Here is an 18,078-nt window from a genome sequence, read left to right as displayed (position 1 = left end):
AATTGTTCAATCTTAGTCTTTAGAAATGTTTTAAAACAGTGTTTCTCTATCTCAGGACTTACCTTAAACTCCCTGCCACTATTTCCTCCCAGTAGCAACAATATGATTCAATTTCACACTGTACTTAAAAATTAAAGGAAATTCCAGTTGCCTTGCTAAATTTATCTAAATTATTTTCGCCTTTAATGAAATTATTTTCCATAAATTATTAGTACTAGCATGATAAAAGGATACTTGTGGTCAAAACCATACCATATTCTGAAGAGCCAAGCGCTTTCTGCTTTGGTTGTGTTTCTTTCCAGGTTATTTGCAGCCTGCAATAATATATTTTTGAAAAAAGTTTTTTTAAAAAACACCTGCAGATGTTTTATAAGCAGCAGCTAAGCTAAATTAAAAATGTAAGCCATTTTAAACACATTTCAGTTCACCATTTATATCTTAAACTAAGCAGATTAACTATTAAGAAGGGCTCAGAAACAGATTTTTTTAAATAAAAAAAACAGCAACTAAAATTGCTTACCATTAAGAGACCAGCTACCACTTAGGTTGCAATCCTGACCTCCCTTACCTGGGAGTAAGACCCATTGAATTCAATAGGACTTACTTCTGAGTAGACATTGTTAGGATCGTACTGTTAGTTACAAAGTATACTTATATCCCACCTCCCCCCACATCATGGAATTGAATGATTCATATATGGAGTTTTCAGGGAGGTCTTCCATTCAGGTACTGAGAAGACCCAGATCTGCTTAACTTCACCAGCCACCTTGGGAAGGGGCATGGCTCAGTGGTAGAGCTTTGCATGCAGAAGGTCCCAAGTTCAATCCCTTGAGTCTCAAGGTAGGGCTAGGAGAAAACTCTGTCTGAAACCCCGGAGAGCAGCTGCCAGCCAGTGTATATCAGGGCATAACCAGATGTTATTGAGCTAGATGGACCAGTGTATAAGGCACCTTCCTGTGTGCAGCTGCCATCAATTTCATTGGGATCTACCTGCAGGAGAACTGTCTGGAGGCTTGTGGCCAAAATTTGGGTATTATGAATCAACAGTGGACTAACAGTGAAATCCTATCTCTTGAGTCACATCTGCTCAGAATGCAAGTGTTGGGCGGCCATATTTCAGAAAGTGAAAATCCGGACTCAAAAGCTGTTGAGCTTTTAAAAAGGAAATATACACTTGCGACACGGGGGTTGCCATAGGTCCGAATCCCAGCTATGTATGGGGAATTACAGACATATGGGAATCCCAAGTGGCACAAAGGGAGCACTTTCCACAAATGTTCCCTAGCCGTAGAGGAGAGGATGGTAAAAGCACAGAGGAATACGACACCAACCATCATGGGAACCAACCATCGTGACTAGTATCTATTGATGTTTTATTGACCTTCTTGTAATTTGTTAGCTGTATGTTTCAGTGAGCAGTCTATAATCATTTAAATAATTAAATAGCCTTATCTTCTATGAATTTGGCTGTTCCCAAGGCCTAGGGTTGCCATACGTCTGGAATTTCCTGGATATATCCAGAATACTGCATTTGGAAGCAGAGTCCGGGTGAAAATTGCTGAAATGTCTTAGAAAATCTGGGTGTATAGCAACCTATGTTGGCAGTGTTGTTTTTAGTGATTTTTCTTAAAAATATCTCAAAGCTCAACAACTTTGCTCAAATATGGCAATCCTACCAACGCCAGCATATTGAGACTACTAGATTGACCTATAAACTAAATTTAACTTCTTTTTTGTTTACCCGTCTTCTCCTGCAGTGATGTAGGATTTTAATCTTTGGGTATGGATCTGTTTTTGAGCAAATTTGATCATGCACCATATTTTTCTTTGCTGCATCAGTACTCACATAGAATAACTCCGCATTTATTTTTATTAATGATTCATTTTTTTAAAAAAAGCTGCTGAGGGACACTGTATTCTGTGATCAATAAAAACAGTATTTCTTCTCCATTGCTGCAGTGGGAATACTTTCTATTTTGCTCCTGCCAAGCTTAGATGTCATTTGGTTTTATTTCATTTTATTTTTGTTTATAGCTTACAAAAAGGTCATTGCTACGGGGATCATAATCTTCCAATAATTATGACATGTTTCCTTCCTCCTGTACACCTTCTCATGCCGTGTGAGAAAACCAACGCTGGAATTAGTTTCTAAGATTTTATTCATTGATTTCAAATGCACTCTGTTGTTTTACAAGATGACTGGGGAGCATTGTCTCTGTAGCTTTGAATGATATACCACACATACAGCTCAATTGGTTAGAGCGTGGTACTACCGATAAATGCCAAGGTTGCAGGTTTGATCCCTGTATGGAACAGCTGCATAGTCCTGACTAGATGATCCTCAAGGAAGGTTCCTTCCAACTCTACAATTCTATGATTCTATATATAATCCCGAACAAAGTGGCTAGTTGTTGCTGGATATGTCTCCTGTTCTGCACTGCATCTCCTGGCCCCCCTTCCTGTACATAGGAAGGGATTAGAATATGTATGTATTAATGAATAAAGCATTTGTTTATTCATTTAGTGTCTGTCTGCTGCCACGTGAAGTTCTCTGTAGAGGAGTTATTTGAGTTTTCCAAGAAATATTGGTCAGATGTGATTCAAGACCATCTCAAATGGGACACTTTCCTGGAGGTGTGAGTATGTCATACACAGTGTCCCCAAACTTATTTTGGGATCCACATCCCAAATTCCTTATTATTTTGGCTATTATATTATATTCTTGTATTATATTCACTATTACTGAAACACCCCAGACCATATAGGGTTGTATTAAACACTACTGCTCCACACATGTCACTGACTTTTGCTTGTGCAAAAGTCCTCCTCCTCTCCCATGTAGTTCCCTGAGCATCTGCAAAATCTGCTCCAAAGAGTGGGGACGGGATGACAACAACAACAACGAACAGTTTTAATAGGATAAAGGAGTTTAAAATACCAAATAATCTTCATTAAGTTAGCCAGCTCTCCCTTGGGACTTGACAAGAGGCCCAGAGTGTTCTTCCAAAACACCTGAACAAAATATGTACTATAAAAAGTGTCTCCAAGGAGATGCACTTACAAGCCAAATGAATGACTCTTACAAAATATACTTGTTTATCGTAAGGAAGAAATTAGATTTCATTTTTTTCCTAACAGCAACAACACCAGAGTTCAATAAGAGAGCATGTAGCCCTTCCTAATGTCCACGGAAACTACATTTATATGAATCTGTTTGGCAATCAAGTCCTCACCAGACGTCCTTCTCCATGCGCCCTACCTTTGGGCAGTAGCAGGCAGTGGGATGGTGCAGTCAAGGTGAGATTGTTCACCTGCCTTCTAAACACTGAGCATTGCTGCCAGTTTTGGTAGAGGGGGGTAGGTTGAGGTGCAGTGCAAGTACAGCAGCAGGAGCATCAGATTGACTCTACACCTATACCTGCACCATGCCTTGTTCCCCATTCTCCTCTCTCTCAAGAACAAGCAGCAGTGCTTGGTGTTCAGAAGGCAGGTGAGCAGCACTGAGCCATCTGCACGGCCTCACTGATCACAACTGTCTTTGGGGATAAGGCAGGTGACTATCAGACAGGGTGGACAGTATCCAATATACACATTGTATCAGCACAAGGATTTCCACTTGCAAAACAGAACTTTCCCCTCCATTCCCTACATAAACCCTGCATTTTCCCCATCTCCACTGGACCGCCTGGGGGCAAGGGGAGAGAAGAGGGAAGGGATGTACAGCCAAAAGTCCTTGCACTGAAGGAATGAGCTAGTTGAATGCTGCCCAGATTCACTAGATCTCCCATATACAGTAGCCTCTAGTGGCTCCACCCTCTACCTTGGTGCTGACCCCTGACACTAGGCCTAGGTGGTGCCACAATCATGGAACTCACTTGTTAGACATATTTACCTGGTACCATTATCATTGTTTTTAGAAAGCAGGCTGAATTTGTTAGTTAAGATTTAAATGGTGATTAGGATTTATTTATTTTTGGCTGTGATTTCTTGCTGTTTGTATTTTTATTATCACTGCTTTAAGATTTCATGAATACTGTTGCTATTTGCAACCTTTTCTAGTTGTATCTGCAAGCTTGAGGTCTTTTATGGCGGGCAGGCAGGAAATAATTCTTCCTTTTTTTAATTAACTAAATAAATGAGGAAACTTAATGATAACCTTTCCCCCGCTGGTGTACATCAAGGCTAGCTTTGTATTCTAAACATGCTTGAAACACAGCGAAGTGGCTGCATTCAATTATTCCTGAACATTATTGATGGTCTCACAATATTGCATTATGAAAGACTATTAGTGGATGAGTGGAAATAAATGAGCTACGAGTCCGTCACAGGGCAAGTGATAAATGCACTGGGAAGTGACAGACCTGACGTGGCACAAAAAGTTGTGAATGCTTCGATAAGGATAACGTAATATAAACTGCAGTGGTTGACTGGTTGGTGCAGGAAGGTTGCGTGCCTGCATTGCTGCCATTTACTAAGAGGAGGGGTGAGACAAGGGGAAGCGCAGCATGCTGTGGGCTCAGTGGCAGGAGCATCAAATTGACTCCACTGCCATGGCTGCACCATGCAATGCTCCCGGTACACCCACTCTCAGTAAGAGGCTGTGACACTCAGTGTCAGGAAGCCAGGTGCACAACCCTGCCTTGTCAGCAGTGTCCCGCCAACCACAGCTGAGTTTAACCATGCCAGTGTGAGTCCAGGGGACTGTTCTTGACTGCTGACTACAAGACAGAAGTCCCCACTTCAAGAGAAGGCTCTTGTCACCTTCCTTCTCTCAAAACTGAAAGCGACAAAGCAATAGTTTGGAAATGCCCACAACCTTACAAGGGCACTTATATAATCTGTGGAGTGAGGAACCTGTGACCTTTCAGATGTTGTGGGATTCCGACTCCTATCAACTACTGTCAGCATGGCCAACGGTTGGAGATGAGGAGAGCTGTAGTCCAGCAACATCTGGAAGGCCATTGGTTCCCCACCCCTGCTTTAGAGACTAGCAGCATGATGCTATGGTACCCATGCAAGTAGCACAATAGGCTGATACGGGGGGGGGGGGGAGTCTGTTCATCTTACATATGCCTATCTAGCCCTTCCGCTTAATGTGATGCAAGTTATCCATGTTGCCTTGCACAGATGAAGGGGGCCAGATGAAGAAAAGGAAAAGGGGCAAACACAGTTCTGTTGAGCTCTGTGGATAGCTCCCACATGTGGGTACTGCCCATATCATAGGCTTGGATTATGTCAACACATTTAATGTGGCCTGGGCATTCATAGGTCTACTTCGTCAGAAGCATGAAGTGGACAGTTGAGTTGGAATGGTGACGATGCAAGAAACTGCTATGCAAACTGAGATTTGCAGAAATGATTGAACATGTGCTAAAAACTAGGGATTGACTCTCCATGCTCAACCTTGCCAGGAACTGCTCAGTTCTCAGAATAGAGTCCACAGACTCCAGAAGAGACAGATGGTATTAAAATATATTCAGACAGTTATGTTAAAATGGCAAATGCACATTTATAATATCCTGACCTAGACTTGGTCCCCAAAGTTCAGAATCTGAATAATATATAATTCCCTGATTTATTCCTGGGGATTAAACTATTTTCTGAAGTGCTTTTATTATGAAAAATGCATCAGATTACAAATGACATTAATTATACCAAAAAATAAAGTCTGCTATTCTTCAACATATATTCATGTTCATTGGAAACTCCTCATCAAACTATATTTCATTTTACAGTCTGGGAGTCAATAGAATGCAAGAAGTTCACGTCGGAATATTGTGATTTTTGGGGCAAAAGTGGTCATTTCCCTTGGGGTTCCTGGAAGTTATAGCAGAGATTTTTTTGATATATTTTTTTAAGTCCGTGAAGCCCATGTGTTAGAAACATTTGAAAGAGATCTGTGTTCAATTTAGATTGCAACTTACCTGAGTAGCAGTTTCTGACTTCAGATCCTCATCTGGATCGACACCCACCCTGTTAAAAAAAAAAGCAAGCAATCAAATGCTGAATGCAGGAAAACATACTAATTGTGAAGCAACTGCTTCTCTGTAAGAGACCAGATAATATGAAAACAACGTAAAACTAGCAAAATGTTGAGATAAAACATTTTCAGGAGATGTGTCCTCCCAGTCACCTATAATTACATTGCAGATTACATTGCTATTGAAATGGATGTCAATCAACAAGAGTGCAAAACAAGGGCCCAGGCATACCTAGGCTTTGGTGTTTTCTTGCTCTGATGGTCATAATATCAGGCTGCTTTATAGAGTAAGTAAATGATTCCATGAGTCTGGATAACATTCCTTTGGCGCATCAGTGTTTTGAAGCATTCAGTCCCCTTTACTTAGACATGCACTAAGATGTTTTGGTGCCTGAGGCAGACGATCCAAAGGGTGTCTCCCATGTTGGTAAAACATGTGATAATGAAATTAAAAATTAATGAACGATGATACACTAAATGATGTCTGTACAAAAAAATCTTGTACGCGAGCTGGATAGCTTCATCTTATTTAATAGAAGGACCAGCAAGGTCTTTACTAAATAATTTCTTTCCCTCATGGCCACTGCTTGGATAAGGTGTTTGTGTGCTGGAATAAACCCTGAATGCACTAATGGACCATTTGACCCTGAAAAGCTTTTGGGTGAGGCAGCCTTGGGTACTGAGCATACCCAGTCTGACATGGTAGAACAAGGATTTATTTTTTACCTTTGCCTAGATCCTTGTTAGGCAAACTCTCCAGAAACACACTTCCTGACAGCATCATTATGCCACAGTGCTAGTGAACATCTCCTAGTAAGGTGTATAACTGACCCAGCAGATGCAGTCTGTTGCACCTTTGGAAGAACCAAGACTTCAATTCATTTGAGAGGTCCAACCTGCTTAACTATTGGGGTTGGTGGGGTGGAGTTCAGATGATGTCTCATCTTTCAAGGAATGCATGAGGGGAATCATGGGGCCATACCTGCTAGCCCCATACATTGGTATGTTCACAGAGCCGCTTCGCATAGAGATTAAAGGTGTGGCTGGTGGATTGTGTGGATGGCATGCAAAGTTTTGGCAGGGCCTGTTTCTGCTGCACGTGACTGTTCTCTTCCTGCCAATGAATGACAGCTGTTTGCATAAACACCTTTATATTATGCCATGAAGAAATCTGAGTAACAGAAACACCAGAGTTCTTAAGAGAGCTAAATACCCAGAGCAGCACAACATATAGTAAATGTTCTATATGCTTAACTGGACTACTACAAAGCCTTTTACTATGCCATTCACAATGCATACTGAATAAATACACAAGTATATACAGCAGAACATGGTGCATGGATATTTTCTTTGGTCAAATGCCATGGATAATTTGGGAGAGGAAGGCATGATGTTACTGCTAAGCAAGAAGGGTATCTCAAAGAGTAGGCCAAATGCAGAAGGCTTGGCTACCAGACAACTAGGGTGTGACCTCCCCCTCCATTCTCTCTATATATCACATGAGCATCAAATAATATGCCTGAATCAATCACTGGTTTATGGGGCTGGAAAAAGACACAGGTTTCCCATTCTTGCTCTGTGTTCTTATTCCAGTGTTGGCCTCAGTGGATTTCTTTGCTTCTCTTTTGTGGGTTGAAGTGACAGCTATGATTCGCAATATCAGAAGAAAGAAAGATGTGGTGAAAGTAGGAACAGATTGTGCAGCACAGATATCTGTGACTGGATGCCCCCTAATTTCTGACAAGCTGCCCTTTTTGAGCTGGTCTAGTGAGCTAATGTACAGTGCACTGATGCAGGGGAAATGTATTCTTCGACCAAATGTTTCATTAAGACCACTTTGCAGTTTGCTTAGCGTTTTATCTCTCTATGCATTAACTCCCTGTCAATTATAACAAATCACAACTGCATTTTAAAAATTCCATTTCTACTTTTTGTGGGAATCATTTGATCCATTAAAAAGATTATTTCTTTAATGTTTAGACAATTTATAACCCACTTTTCAATTTATTTAGTTTCTTAGGGTGAAAACAAACAAACTTAAACTAAAATTGAATACAGTTATTATAAAATACAATTATTATGAAATAACTATGACCAATTGAATAAACAAATCAAAAGGAACTAGTAGATAGGATGAAACATACTGTGTAAAATCAATTTGACGGACACTTATATTAAAAAAAAACAGTCTACAAATAAAGGTCTCAAAAGCCCACTTAAGAAAGACATGCTTCCAGATATGGCAGATTTCAGCTGGTAAAGTGTTCCACAGGTACAGACAGGGCTAACAATGAAGAACTTCCTCTAATATTAGAGAAGGATGTTACCTGCAGTGCTATCAGAGCTCATTGAAAGGGAAGGTACTTAATTGAGACGGGGTTCTGTCTCTTCAGTATATCTCAGACCAAGGCTGTATAGCAAGAGTATGGAACCTGTGTCTCTCCTCAGTTGCTGAACTACACCATCCCATCATGCTGGCTGGGACTGTTGGGAGCAATGTCTGAATGGCCACAAGTTCCCCATCCCTGCTGCATAGAGCTCTGAAGTTAAGAAGTAGCATCTTGAGTTCACCCCAGACAGAAGCGCTGACTTGGGCCCCAGACTCTGGGTGCCCAGCGGCGCATGAGATGTGACGTAACATCATGATGTAACATCATATTGTGCTGCTCAGCTCTCTTGCACTGCGGTGGGGCAAGGGTCTCTACCTCCATCATGGGGTCTCTGTTGGGGCCCACTGTGGCCACAGGTGTACCCCAGAAGCATGGCTGCAGCGGGCCTCAATAGAGGCCCCATGTCGGAGGCGGAGGCCCCAGCCCAGTAGGCGCCACAGCGCCAGACAGTCAGAGGTAAGGCAATGGGCAGCAGCGGCAGAGGCCAGGTACTCACAGCGAAAATTTTGTGGGTGCCCACCTGTGACCCCAGAACTCAGCAGTGGTTTGCAACATGGGTGTTATACATTCCCAGAGAAAACAAGAAACTGTATCACAGCCATAACACTTCAAGACGTGCGCTCAGAATGTTCACTTTATAACTCAATTTTCTGTTTCAAACTTTAGTTATAACTCAAAATCCACATGCTGATTGAGCAAGAAGCATAACGATAGAATTTCCTTAGGTATTATAATCCATTCTTTCAGTTACTAAGGAAGTTCCAGAAATAGTTATCCTATTGATTGTTTTAGATGCCATATCAGCTTAGATCTTTTGAAGTGCATAATGAATGTGGACAGTTTATCCATGGAGAAGTGTCTACTGTTTCACTCGCAGTTATTTCAGTGCGGCTTAGAGATGGAAAACATTTGGCCCTTATACTCCATGTATACCCTCAGGCGGTGCTTTTGTGTAATGAATCTTCAAAAACAGCACATTTCTATCCATCACACTTGCCAAGAGAAGCTTTAAGAGGTAATCATTGTGTGTCCTAAGGGCTCAGAAGCCAAAAAGCACATCTAAAGAAGCCTACATTTGTAATGTTTTGAAGGGCTGAATCAAGGTTTTGAAGGCAGTAACAGCAAAGGAATGATAGGGTAGTCACAAGATCATGTGCCTCTGATGAGAGTCAGTTCATCTGCCTGACCATTTGGCTTTGGCGGAGATGGTGGAGAGCCTGGCTATTTTTAATTTGCCTATCATAAGCACAGCCAGCAGAGGAAGCTTTTCTAAAGGGGCTTTGGTAATGGCATTCTGTGTCACAAACTCTGACTCCATTTCACTTATTGTCAAGAGCCAATAGGAAAAATGAGCTGATAGGCATGCATATAACAGTTTACAAAGTGGCTGATTACATTTGCAGTCCCAAACACAGCATGCTCCCTGTGGACGGATGACTGATGTATTGAGACGCAGCAACTTTATGGGATTAAAAACTGGCCATAACTTTATTGATTACAGATGTAGGTAGGCTTTGGCTCAGTCATTGGGCATGTATCCAGAATTAGTCTCCTGACTGAAGGTGGAAATTTTGACCAGGATTCAGCCTGGGTTAAGGACCATCTCAAGATGCAGGTCAACTAAGCTGCCCCATGCCCACTTGTGATTGGAAATTTTATGGCCAAACTGCCCTCTGCTTGGCTTCAGGACAGAAACTTCCACCGATATCCTTTTACCTTGTGACATTGCACCTGAATGGGATCGGGGCAATGCACCAAATCACCCCACACACCCGGAATTAGATTAAAGATTCCACCCAATACTTTATGTGCTGAAAGTTGTGATGATTGCTATGAGGAAGGGAAAACCATTAAACAGGGCCAAATTGTTTGAAGACAGGTGGTGGAAGAAGATTGGAAGAAATTTAAAGACTATCTACAGAAATATTGCAAAATTAATGAATGTTAGAATGATGTTGGATAGAAATTAAGTGGTTTCCAGCTGTAATGCCTTAAGAATATGGAAGAAGGGTATAAATAGATAAAAAAAAATAACTAAAATGGTGTTGGAATGGAAATAAGTGGTATTAGTAACAAAGTTAATAAGAATATGCAAAAATGAATTGATAATGGATGAAAATACTGAGTTATAAAATGTCAAGTTATAGAGATAAGATGAATGAAAGAGGGTAAGGATTTGCTGATTTGATTATTTAAATGGGAATACAAGAAGGGGAGGTGTGAGGAAGTCAAAGAAACAAGCAAATGAGTTTTAAATTATGAAAAAGAATTGTTTTTAATTTTTTGTATCTTTTTTGTGTGTGTGTGTTTACTCTTTTTTTTCTTGTTTTTTTATTATGTGTTTTTGTATATCTGTTTTTTGTAAAATCTTAATAAATATTTCTTAAAAAAAACAACAAATTGTTTGAAGACAAATTCCTTCCTGACTCTGAATACAGTGACCATTTCCAACCGCAGCAAGTCTAAGCAACATCAACCAAGAGAACAGTATACAGGATGGGCAGGAAAGGTTGTTGTTTTGCTGACTGGGCTGGTAAATGCCAGCACATTGGGCTTAACCCCCCCCCCCCATGGGAGAGGGGAGTGAGGACTTGTTCACTTTGGTCTGCTGCTCTTGCCCCACCCCCAACAAAAGCCATGAATGACTGATTTGAATTGAGTTTTGGCATGCAATCCCGCAAACCCCAGCGGCTGGCTGAGGAGGATTGCAATGGCCAGCCACAAGTGTAAAACAATAACCTCCATGCCACAAGGAGCCACGCCAAGCCACAACCGCCACCCACCCAGAGTTCTGGGTGAGAAGCCATTATCACAGAGAGCTCAGGCATAATTACAAGCTATAAGAAACACATGACTTCCCCAGAAAATGGCAACCTTGGATCGAGTTTCTCTTTTTTTTATTATAAGATTTTTATTAAGATTTTTACATTACAAAAAATAAAAACAAACAGAAAAAGAAAAAAAAATCTTTCCATCACATTATTTTTCATTTACTTGTTTCTTGGACCTCCTCATACCTCTCTTTTTTGTATTCCAATTCAATTTATTAGCTCAGCAATTTGTTTCCCTCTTTATTCTACCCAAATCTTTATTCTTAAATTGTTGTGTTCTTAATATTTTGCTTTTATAAACCCATTTTTTTTCATATTCTTTTAACCCATTACAGCTAGAAACCTCTTAATTTTAATCCAACATTATTCTAAATTTCATTAATTTTACAATATCTCTGTAGATACTCTTTAAATTTCTTCCAATCTTTTTCCACTGACTCTTCCCCCTGGTCTCGTATCCTGCCGGTCATTTCCGCCAGTTCCATATAGTCCATCACCTTCATCTGCCATTCTTCCAAAGTGGGTAAATCTTGTGTCTTCCAATATTTTGCAATAAGTATTCTTGCTGCTGTTGTGGCATACATAAAGAAAGTTCTATCCTTCTTTAACACCGATTGATCAACTATGCCCAGAAGAAAGGCCTCTGGTTTCTTCAAGAAGGTATATTTAAATACTTTTTTCAATTCATTATATATCGTCTCCCAGAAAGCCTTAATCCTTGGGCACGTCCACCAAAGGTGAAAGAATGTGCCTTCATTTTCTTTACATTTCCAACATTTATTATCGGGCAAATGATAAATTTTCGCAAGCTTGACCGGGGTCATGTACCACCTATAAATCATTTTCATAATATTCTCTCTTAAGGCACTACATGCCGTGAATTTCATACCTGTGGTCCACAACTGTTCCCAGTCAGCAAACATTATGTCATGTCCAACATCTTGTGCCCATTTGATCATTGCAGATTTAACCGTTTCATCCTGCGTATTCCATTTTAACAGCAAGTTATACATTCTTGAAAGTACCTTAATTTTGGGGTCTAGCAATTCTGTTTCTAATTTTGATGGATCGAGTTTCTCACTGCCCTCCATAAATGCATTTATTTATAGCATTTTAGAGAGTACACAGCAGTACAACACAAAATTTTTTTTAAGCCATGCAACAGGTAAAATAATAAAAGGGAAGAGTGAAAAGTATATCCCTCCCTCCCTCCTTCCATGCCCATATTACATCTTACCTCATGTTTTGATGACATAGTGCTATAGATTTTGCCACGTACTGTAATTGACTACTGCTGACATTTGAGGGGAAGTACCCAATGTAATGAAGCAAGTTGTTCAATGCTCTATGGAAGGGGATATGCAACGTTTTCAGGGGCAGGTCTGTGTTATTTTTGAGGTGTAGCTCCATTGTTACCAAAATACTTCACATTTAGTATGGGTTATGGGAAGTATAGGTACCCCGTTAAATCTATGCTGTTAAATCTATACAGTGGTACCTCAGGTTACATACGCTTCAGGCTACATATGCTTCAGGTTACATACGCTTCAGGTTACATACGCTTCAGGTTACAGACTCCGCTAACCCAGAGATAGTGCTTCAGGTTAAGAACTTTGCTTCAGGATGAGAACAGAAATCTTGCTCCAGCAGCGCGGCAGCAGCCGGAGGCCCCATTAGCTAAAGTGGTGCTTCAGGTTAAGAACAGTTTCAGGTTAAGAACGGACCTCTGGAATGAATTAAGTACTTAACCCGAGGTACCACTGTACATGGGCAAGGATGTCATTTTTGTCAAGCCTTTCTCTCTGTTCTACTAGCTTTTTATAAGAATAAGTATCGGGGAAATGCGGACTCCCCCACCCCACCCTAAGGATGACCTTATGTCCAAACCTTAGTTCCTTTTAAAAAGAACTCCTTAGATAAGATGTCTCTCACTACCCTTTGATATGCTAATCTTAGAGGCAGCCAGCCAAACAACCTCATGAGTCTAAGAATTCATTGTTCCACTTATCTTCATCCCTTTGATCTGCAGGGTTCACTACAAAGAAGGTTCACCAGAAAGTTTGAGCATGGAGCCAAGTGAAGTGAACTTGAGTTTCAGACATGAATGGATGAAGCTTTTCAAGACATGAAAATAAGCAATATCTCCTGCTAATGCCTGTCGAGCTTCTGTGAAACTCACAGGACCAGGGGCTGGTGAAAAGGTTGCTGACTCTAGCCTTGGAATATAGCATAGTGGTAGAACATATGCTTTGGATGTAGAAAGTCCTATGTTTATGTCAGCATTGCCCATGAGCCAGTGGCACCAACTGGACTCATCCACTTCAGCCCCGACTGGGCCAGGCGAGCTGGGTAGCACTTCCAGAGACCACCTTCTGCACAGGAACAGGTCAAAGTGCTGTGGACTCACAGCTTAGAGTTGTGAGCACCGGATTCACTCCAACAAGAAGACAGTCGTCGCACAGCAGAGTATAGCAGAGTACAGCAGAGCATAAATGACTCGGAGAGCAGCTCTGTAGAATATCTTCTTTATTCTAACTACAACTATAATACACAACTATATACAGAGCTAAATGAGGTCTAAACGAAAATGCTGAACTGCACTGAGTGTCTGCAGCTGCTCTTAGCAGCAACCTTATCTAAACACACGATCTCTCTCTAACACTCAGTCTCTCTCTCTCCCCGACACTTTGATGTGAGGCTGGAGCAGAATAAGTAGAGAGAAGAAACCGCCCCTCCTCTCTGGAGAATCAGCAGAGAACATCAGCAGATTCTTGGATATGGGAGGGGTGAAATCTCCTCAGTTTAGTCCCTGGCATCTCCAGGAAGAGCTGGTAAAGACCTTTCTCTGAAATCCTGGAGAACGGCTGTCAGTTGTCACAGACAATACTAAGATAGATGAAACAGTGGTCTGACTTTGTATAAAAGAAGACCCTAATGTTTCTAGCCTAATATGAGAATTAAAACCTAGCACAACAAATTCCTACTTTAATCCAATTGACCAGACATTTCTTACAGGTTGAGAGTAGACGGAAGAGAAGTAGGTACTTCTCAAAGAGTATTTGTGACTCTAATACAGCCCTTAACCCCTTTCAGAACTGAGCACTTTCATCACTTACTACAAAAGGCCAAAAATTGATAAAAGAATTGATTATGCCTACTCTCCAAAAAGAGTGCATTCGATTCAAATTCACGTTAGTAATTGCAAGAACACTTCAGATAATTATTCTGAATTAAAAAGCATGATTTTACATAAAATTATCAGAAAACTGACGTAAGGATGCTTTGGCAAAGTGGGAAGTGGTACTTCTTCACCATACCTCACTCATCTGGATTGCATGTGCATTGCCTGAAAGAGGACTCAGAAGTACATGGTGCACCTTAAGTGATCTTAAGAATGAACCCTGACCTGTGGAGCAGCAATTCTAATCCTCTCTATTTATTGCGAGGATAGAACTAGGGAATAATATTTATTCAAATAATGTGAACGCCTCTTTTATGAGCTACATTTTTATGGGTATACAGCTCGGGGGGGGGGGGTCACCCATGCATTTGCACACTATCAAAGGGTATAATGTGCCTAGATTACGTTATGTAATCTATTATGTGCCAGTACGTTTCCGAGCACAATTCAAAGTGTTGGTGCTGACCTTTAAAGCCCTAAACGGCCTTGGTCCAGTATACCTGAAGGAGCGTCTCCACCCCCATCATTCTGCCTGGACACTGAAGTCCAGCTCCAAGGGCCTTCTGGCAGTTCCCTCACTGTGAGAAGCCAAGTTACAGGGAACCAGGCAGAGGGCCTTCTTGGTAGTGGCACCCGCCCTGTAGAATGCCCTCCCACCAGATGTCAAAGAGAAAAACAACTACCAGACCTCTAGAAGACATCTGAAGGCAGCCCTGTTTAGGGAAGCTTTTAATATTTAATAGGTTATTGTATTTTAATATTCTGTTGGAAGCAGCCCAGAGTGGCTGGGGAAACCCAGCCAGATGGGCGGGGTATAAATAATAAATTATTCTTACTATTATTATTATTATTATTATTATTATTATTATTATTATTATTGCCATCCATCATTAGGATAAATTCACACATTGCAATGGTCCATTTATATGCCTGTTTAAAGCAATTTACATTTTGTTAGTTGTGTGCTAATCCCTGGAGCAGGAACTCACATCATACCATGGTAGCATTTTCTATGAACAAGAATCCTCTTCAGGCATTGCTCACATGAAAGGGGCAAGACTGCTGAACACAGGGCCACACATTTAGTCATGTTTTGCTCTCACTATCGCCATGAGGCAGAACGTCTGAAGTGAAGAGCCAGGATTACCCAGGGGAGCCTCCACACACAGAGGAGGCTTCTTGCTCCAGAGGTTATGCCCCAACTTATATAGTGGGAGAAGCACAGCATCTTGGGCAGGGTTCAATGAACAGCTTGCTGCCCCTTTCACCATACTTGTTCCCTTAATGCAAGTAGCACCTGAAGTGAACTAAGGAGGTCACACTCGTGTGAGCTGTTAAATGCACAAATAAGTGGACAATTTTTCCTTATGACACTTTAGGAGAAACTTGAAAATGAATATTATAGAAACGACTTTCATGAACTATTTTGGCTCAGACTTAGTAGTGGCACCCGCCCTGTGGAACGCCCTCCCACCAGATGTCAAAGAGAACAACAACTACCAGACTTTTAGAAGACATCTGAAGGCAGCCCTGTTTAGGGAAACTTTTAAAGTTTGATACATTACTGTATTTTAATATTTTGTTGGAAGCCGCCCAGAGTGGCTGGGCAAACCCAGCCAGATGGGCGGGGTATAAATAATAAATTATTATAATAATATTATTATATAGTCAGGAAAGCATTGTTTCATGAGTGGCGTTTCTCATGCTTCTCTGTAAACAGTGGAGTTCTCCTCATACTTCTTTTGAGACACTTGCCATCCATCAGCCAACCCAATTTACAGGAATGTTGCGAGAATAAAATGGGGGCAGAGGGCATGGAATAATTGCGGGTTAAGTATCTTGTACCTCATTTTGGTAAGGGGCTAACTAAAATTTTGGACAGAAACACCTGTGAACTTGCTTATCTCCAAATAAAGTTATTGTTACCAGATAATCTGATGGGGCACTTCTTGTGGTTCCTCACATCCCTGAGATTTAGTTAACTTTTACTAGGGACTGAGCCTATAGTGCAGTAGATCCTGCCCAGTGGAACTCCTTGCCAATGGAATTTCAGCAGGAATCATTCCCGCTTTCTTTAAGTGTCTCCTAAAAGCTGTGTTATTCAGACTGGCCTCTGCAATCTGGATTTCTTTTTTACCAAGCAGTATTTATTGATGTTTTTACTGATATTTTTATTGATGCTTTCATTTATCTTATTGTAATTTTGTATGCTGTGTATATCACCTGAAAGTATGGCCTGTAAAGAGAGTTCAATAAATAAATAAATGTTTTGGAAGTGGTTGTTTAAACTGACTGCTGAAATCTCAATTGGGTGCACTACTTCTGAAATCATACCAAATGCATTTGAACCTAAAGAGAGAAAATGGGTTATTTCGTTAAAAGCAGTAGGTATGTTCTATTTTATTTGCGATATGAAAAATTAAGCCAGACAGAAAAGTGACGGGGAGGCTTAGCAAGCAAGGAAGCACCAGTGAGAAATCTGAACACTTGAAACCAATGGAATCAGTTGAAATACTCACTCAAATTACTGTTCAGGCAGAACGCGGCTCTACCTTCTTTTCTCACTTCAACTCATTGCAAAATCCAATACACTGGAGGTTAACATAGTTATGGGGAAACCGGGGAGAGAAAAAGTGGCATCTCTACTTTTCTACTGAACCACATCTTTCAACATTAATCAGTGAAGTGAAGCCTCTAGAAAAGCTTTCATATTGAACTTTCTGACAAATATCTTGGGATGAAGCAAAGAGAGAAAGAGGAGAAGGAGGGAGGGAGATGCTTAAGAGATATAACCCCCCCAGAGGAAGAAGCATATTCTTCCTATAAGACATTTATATGATTTAAGTATGGACGGCCAGGAGTAGAATGTAGCTGCTGTTCAGAAAATGAGCAGGGCACACTATGGCAAAATCTGCTGGGATGGGCAGTTTAGGATGCAGTTTAAGATGCATCCTAGCAGCCGACCCCCAGCAGCAGAAAAGGAGCAGTAGCCGGGTCAACTGCAAAGCAAGTGAACATTTTGTCACTGACTTCCTGCTTTGCTTTGCTAGTGGTTGTCTCCCCCCCCCCCCACCGAATGGAGAGGAGTGGTGCTATAGGACACTAGACCCAATCAGCACTGATTTGTAACAGCTGGCCTTGACACCAAACTCCTGGGTGAGGAGGTTAAAGGGGGAAAATGGTTGGTTTGATTTGACTGGTTTTAACACAAGCCCTCAGGAAAACTCAGCAGCATTTTAGTGCCAATTTCTCCCAATATCTTTGTATACAGTTTGGCTGAATATACACCTTTTGCAAAACAGTTTTCCCCAATATAATCCATTTTCATGAATATGTGTATTTTTATGCATTTTTGTATACATTACTTTTCTAGAGCACTGCAATGCAAAATTCAGAAAAGTGTAAATTTGGAAGGATGTTTATATTTTGGTCTGCATATAGTTTTGAAAAGTGCAAATTATTGTCTTTAAATGTGAACTGAATTGAATTTCTCTCGCATCTCTAGTCTTTAGTAATGTTCTAGTATCATTATTCAACAAAAATCTTCACGGTCATTTTAAGGAAACGGGAAGCATTCTTAAGAAGATCAAAACCTATTCTTGTGAAATTAAATCCACACACAGCCCCTGAAAACAGCTTGCATTAATGCACACTATGCTTGGTTTCCATGATTTATAACTTAATTTACAAAGGTGG

At 40.8% G+C, this 18,078-nt stretch overlaps 1 protein-coding gene across 1 annotated transcript in view; it reads right to left on the bottom strand.

Moving 5' to 3' along the window:
* SLC9A9 (solute carrier family 9 member A9) overlaps positions 1-18,078 on the bottom strand; it is a 261,350-nt gene that overhangs the window by 53,471 nt on the left and 189,801 nt on the right. Inside the window, exons 13-14 of the mRNA XM_083613281.1 lie at positions 5,925-5,973; positions 235-314 (exon numbers count right to left, since the gene is read on the bottom strand). Coding sequence (XP_083469407.1) covers positions 235-314; positions 5,925-5,973 — 129 coding nt within the window. The remainder of the gene's footprint in view (positions 1-234; positions 315-5,924; positions 5,974-18,078) is intronic.

Source organism: Podarcis filfolensis (genome assembly GCF_964270895.1).
Source record: "Podarcis filfolensis genome assembly, chromosome: 5".
NCBI lineage: Eukaryota > Metazoa > Chordata > Lepidosauria > Squamata > Lacertidae > Podarcis > Podarcis filfolensis.
Note: the sequence above shows the minus strand (reverse complement) of the source record. Positions and strands in the feature narration are given on the sequence as shown.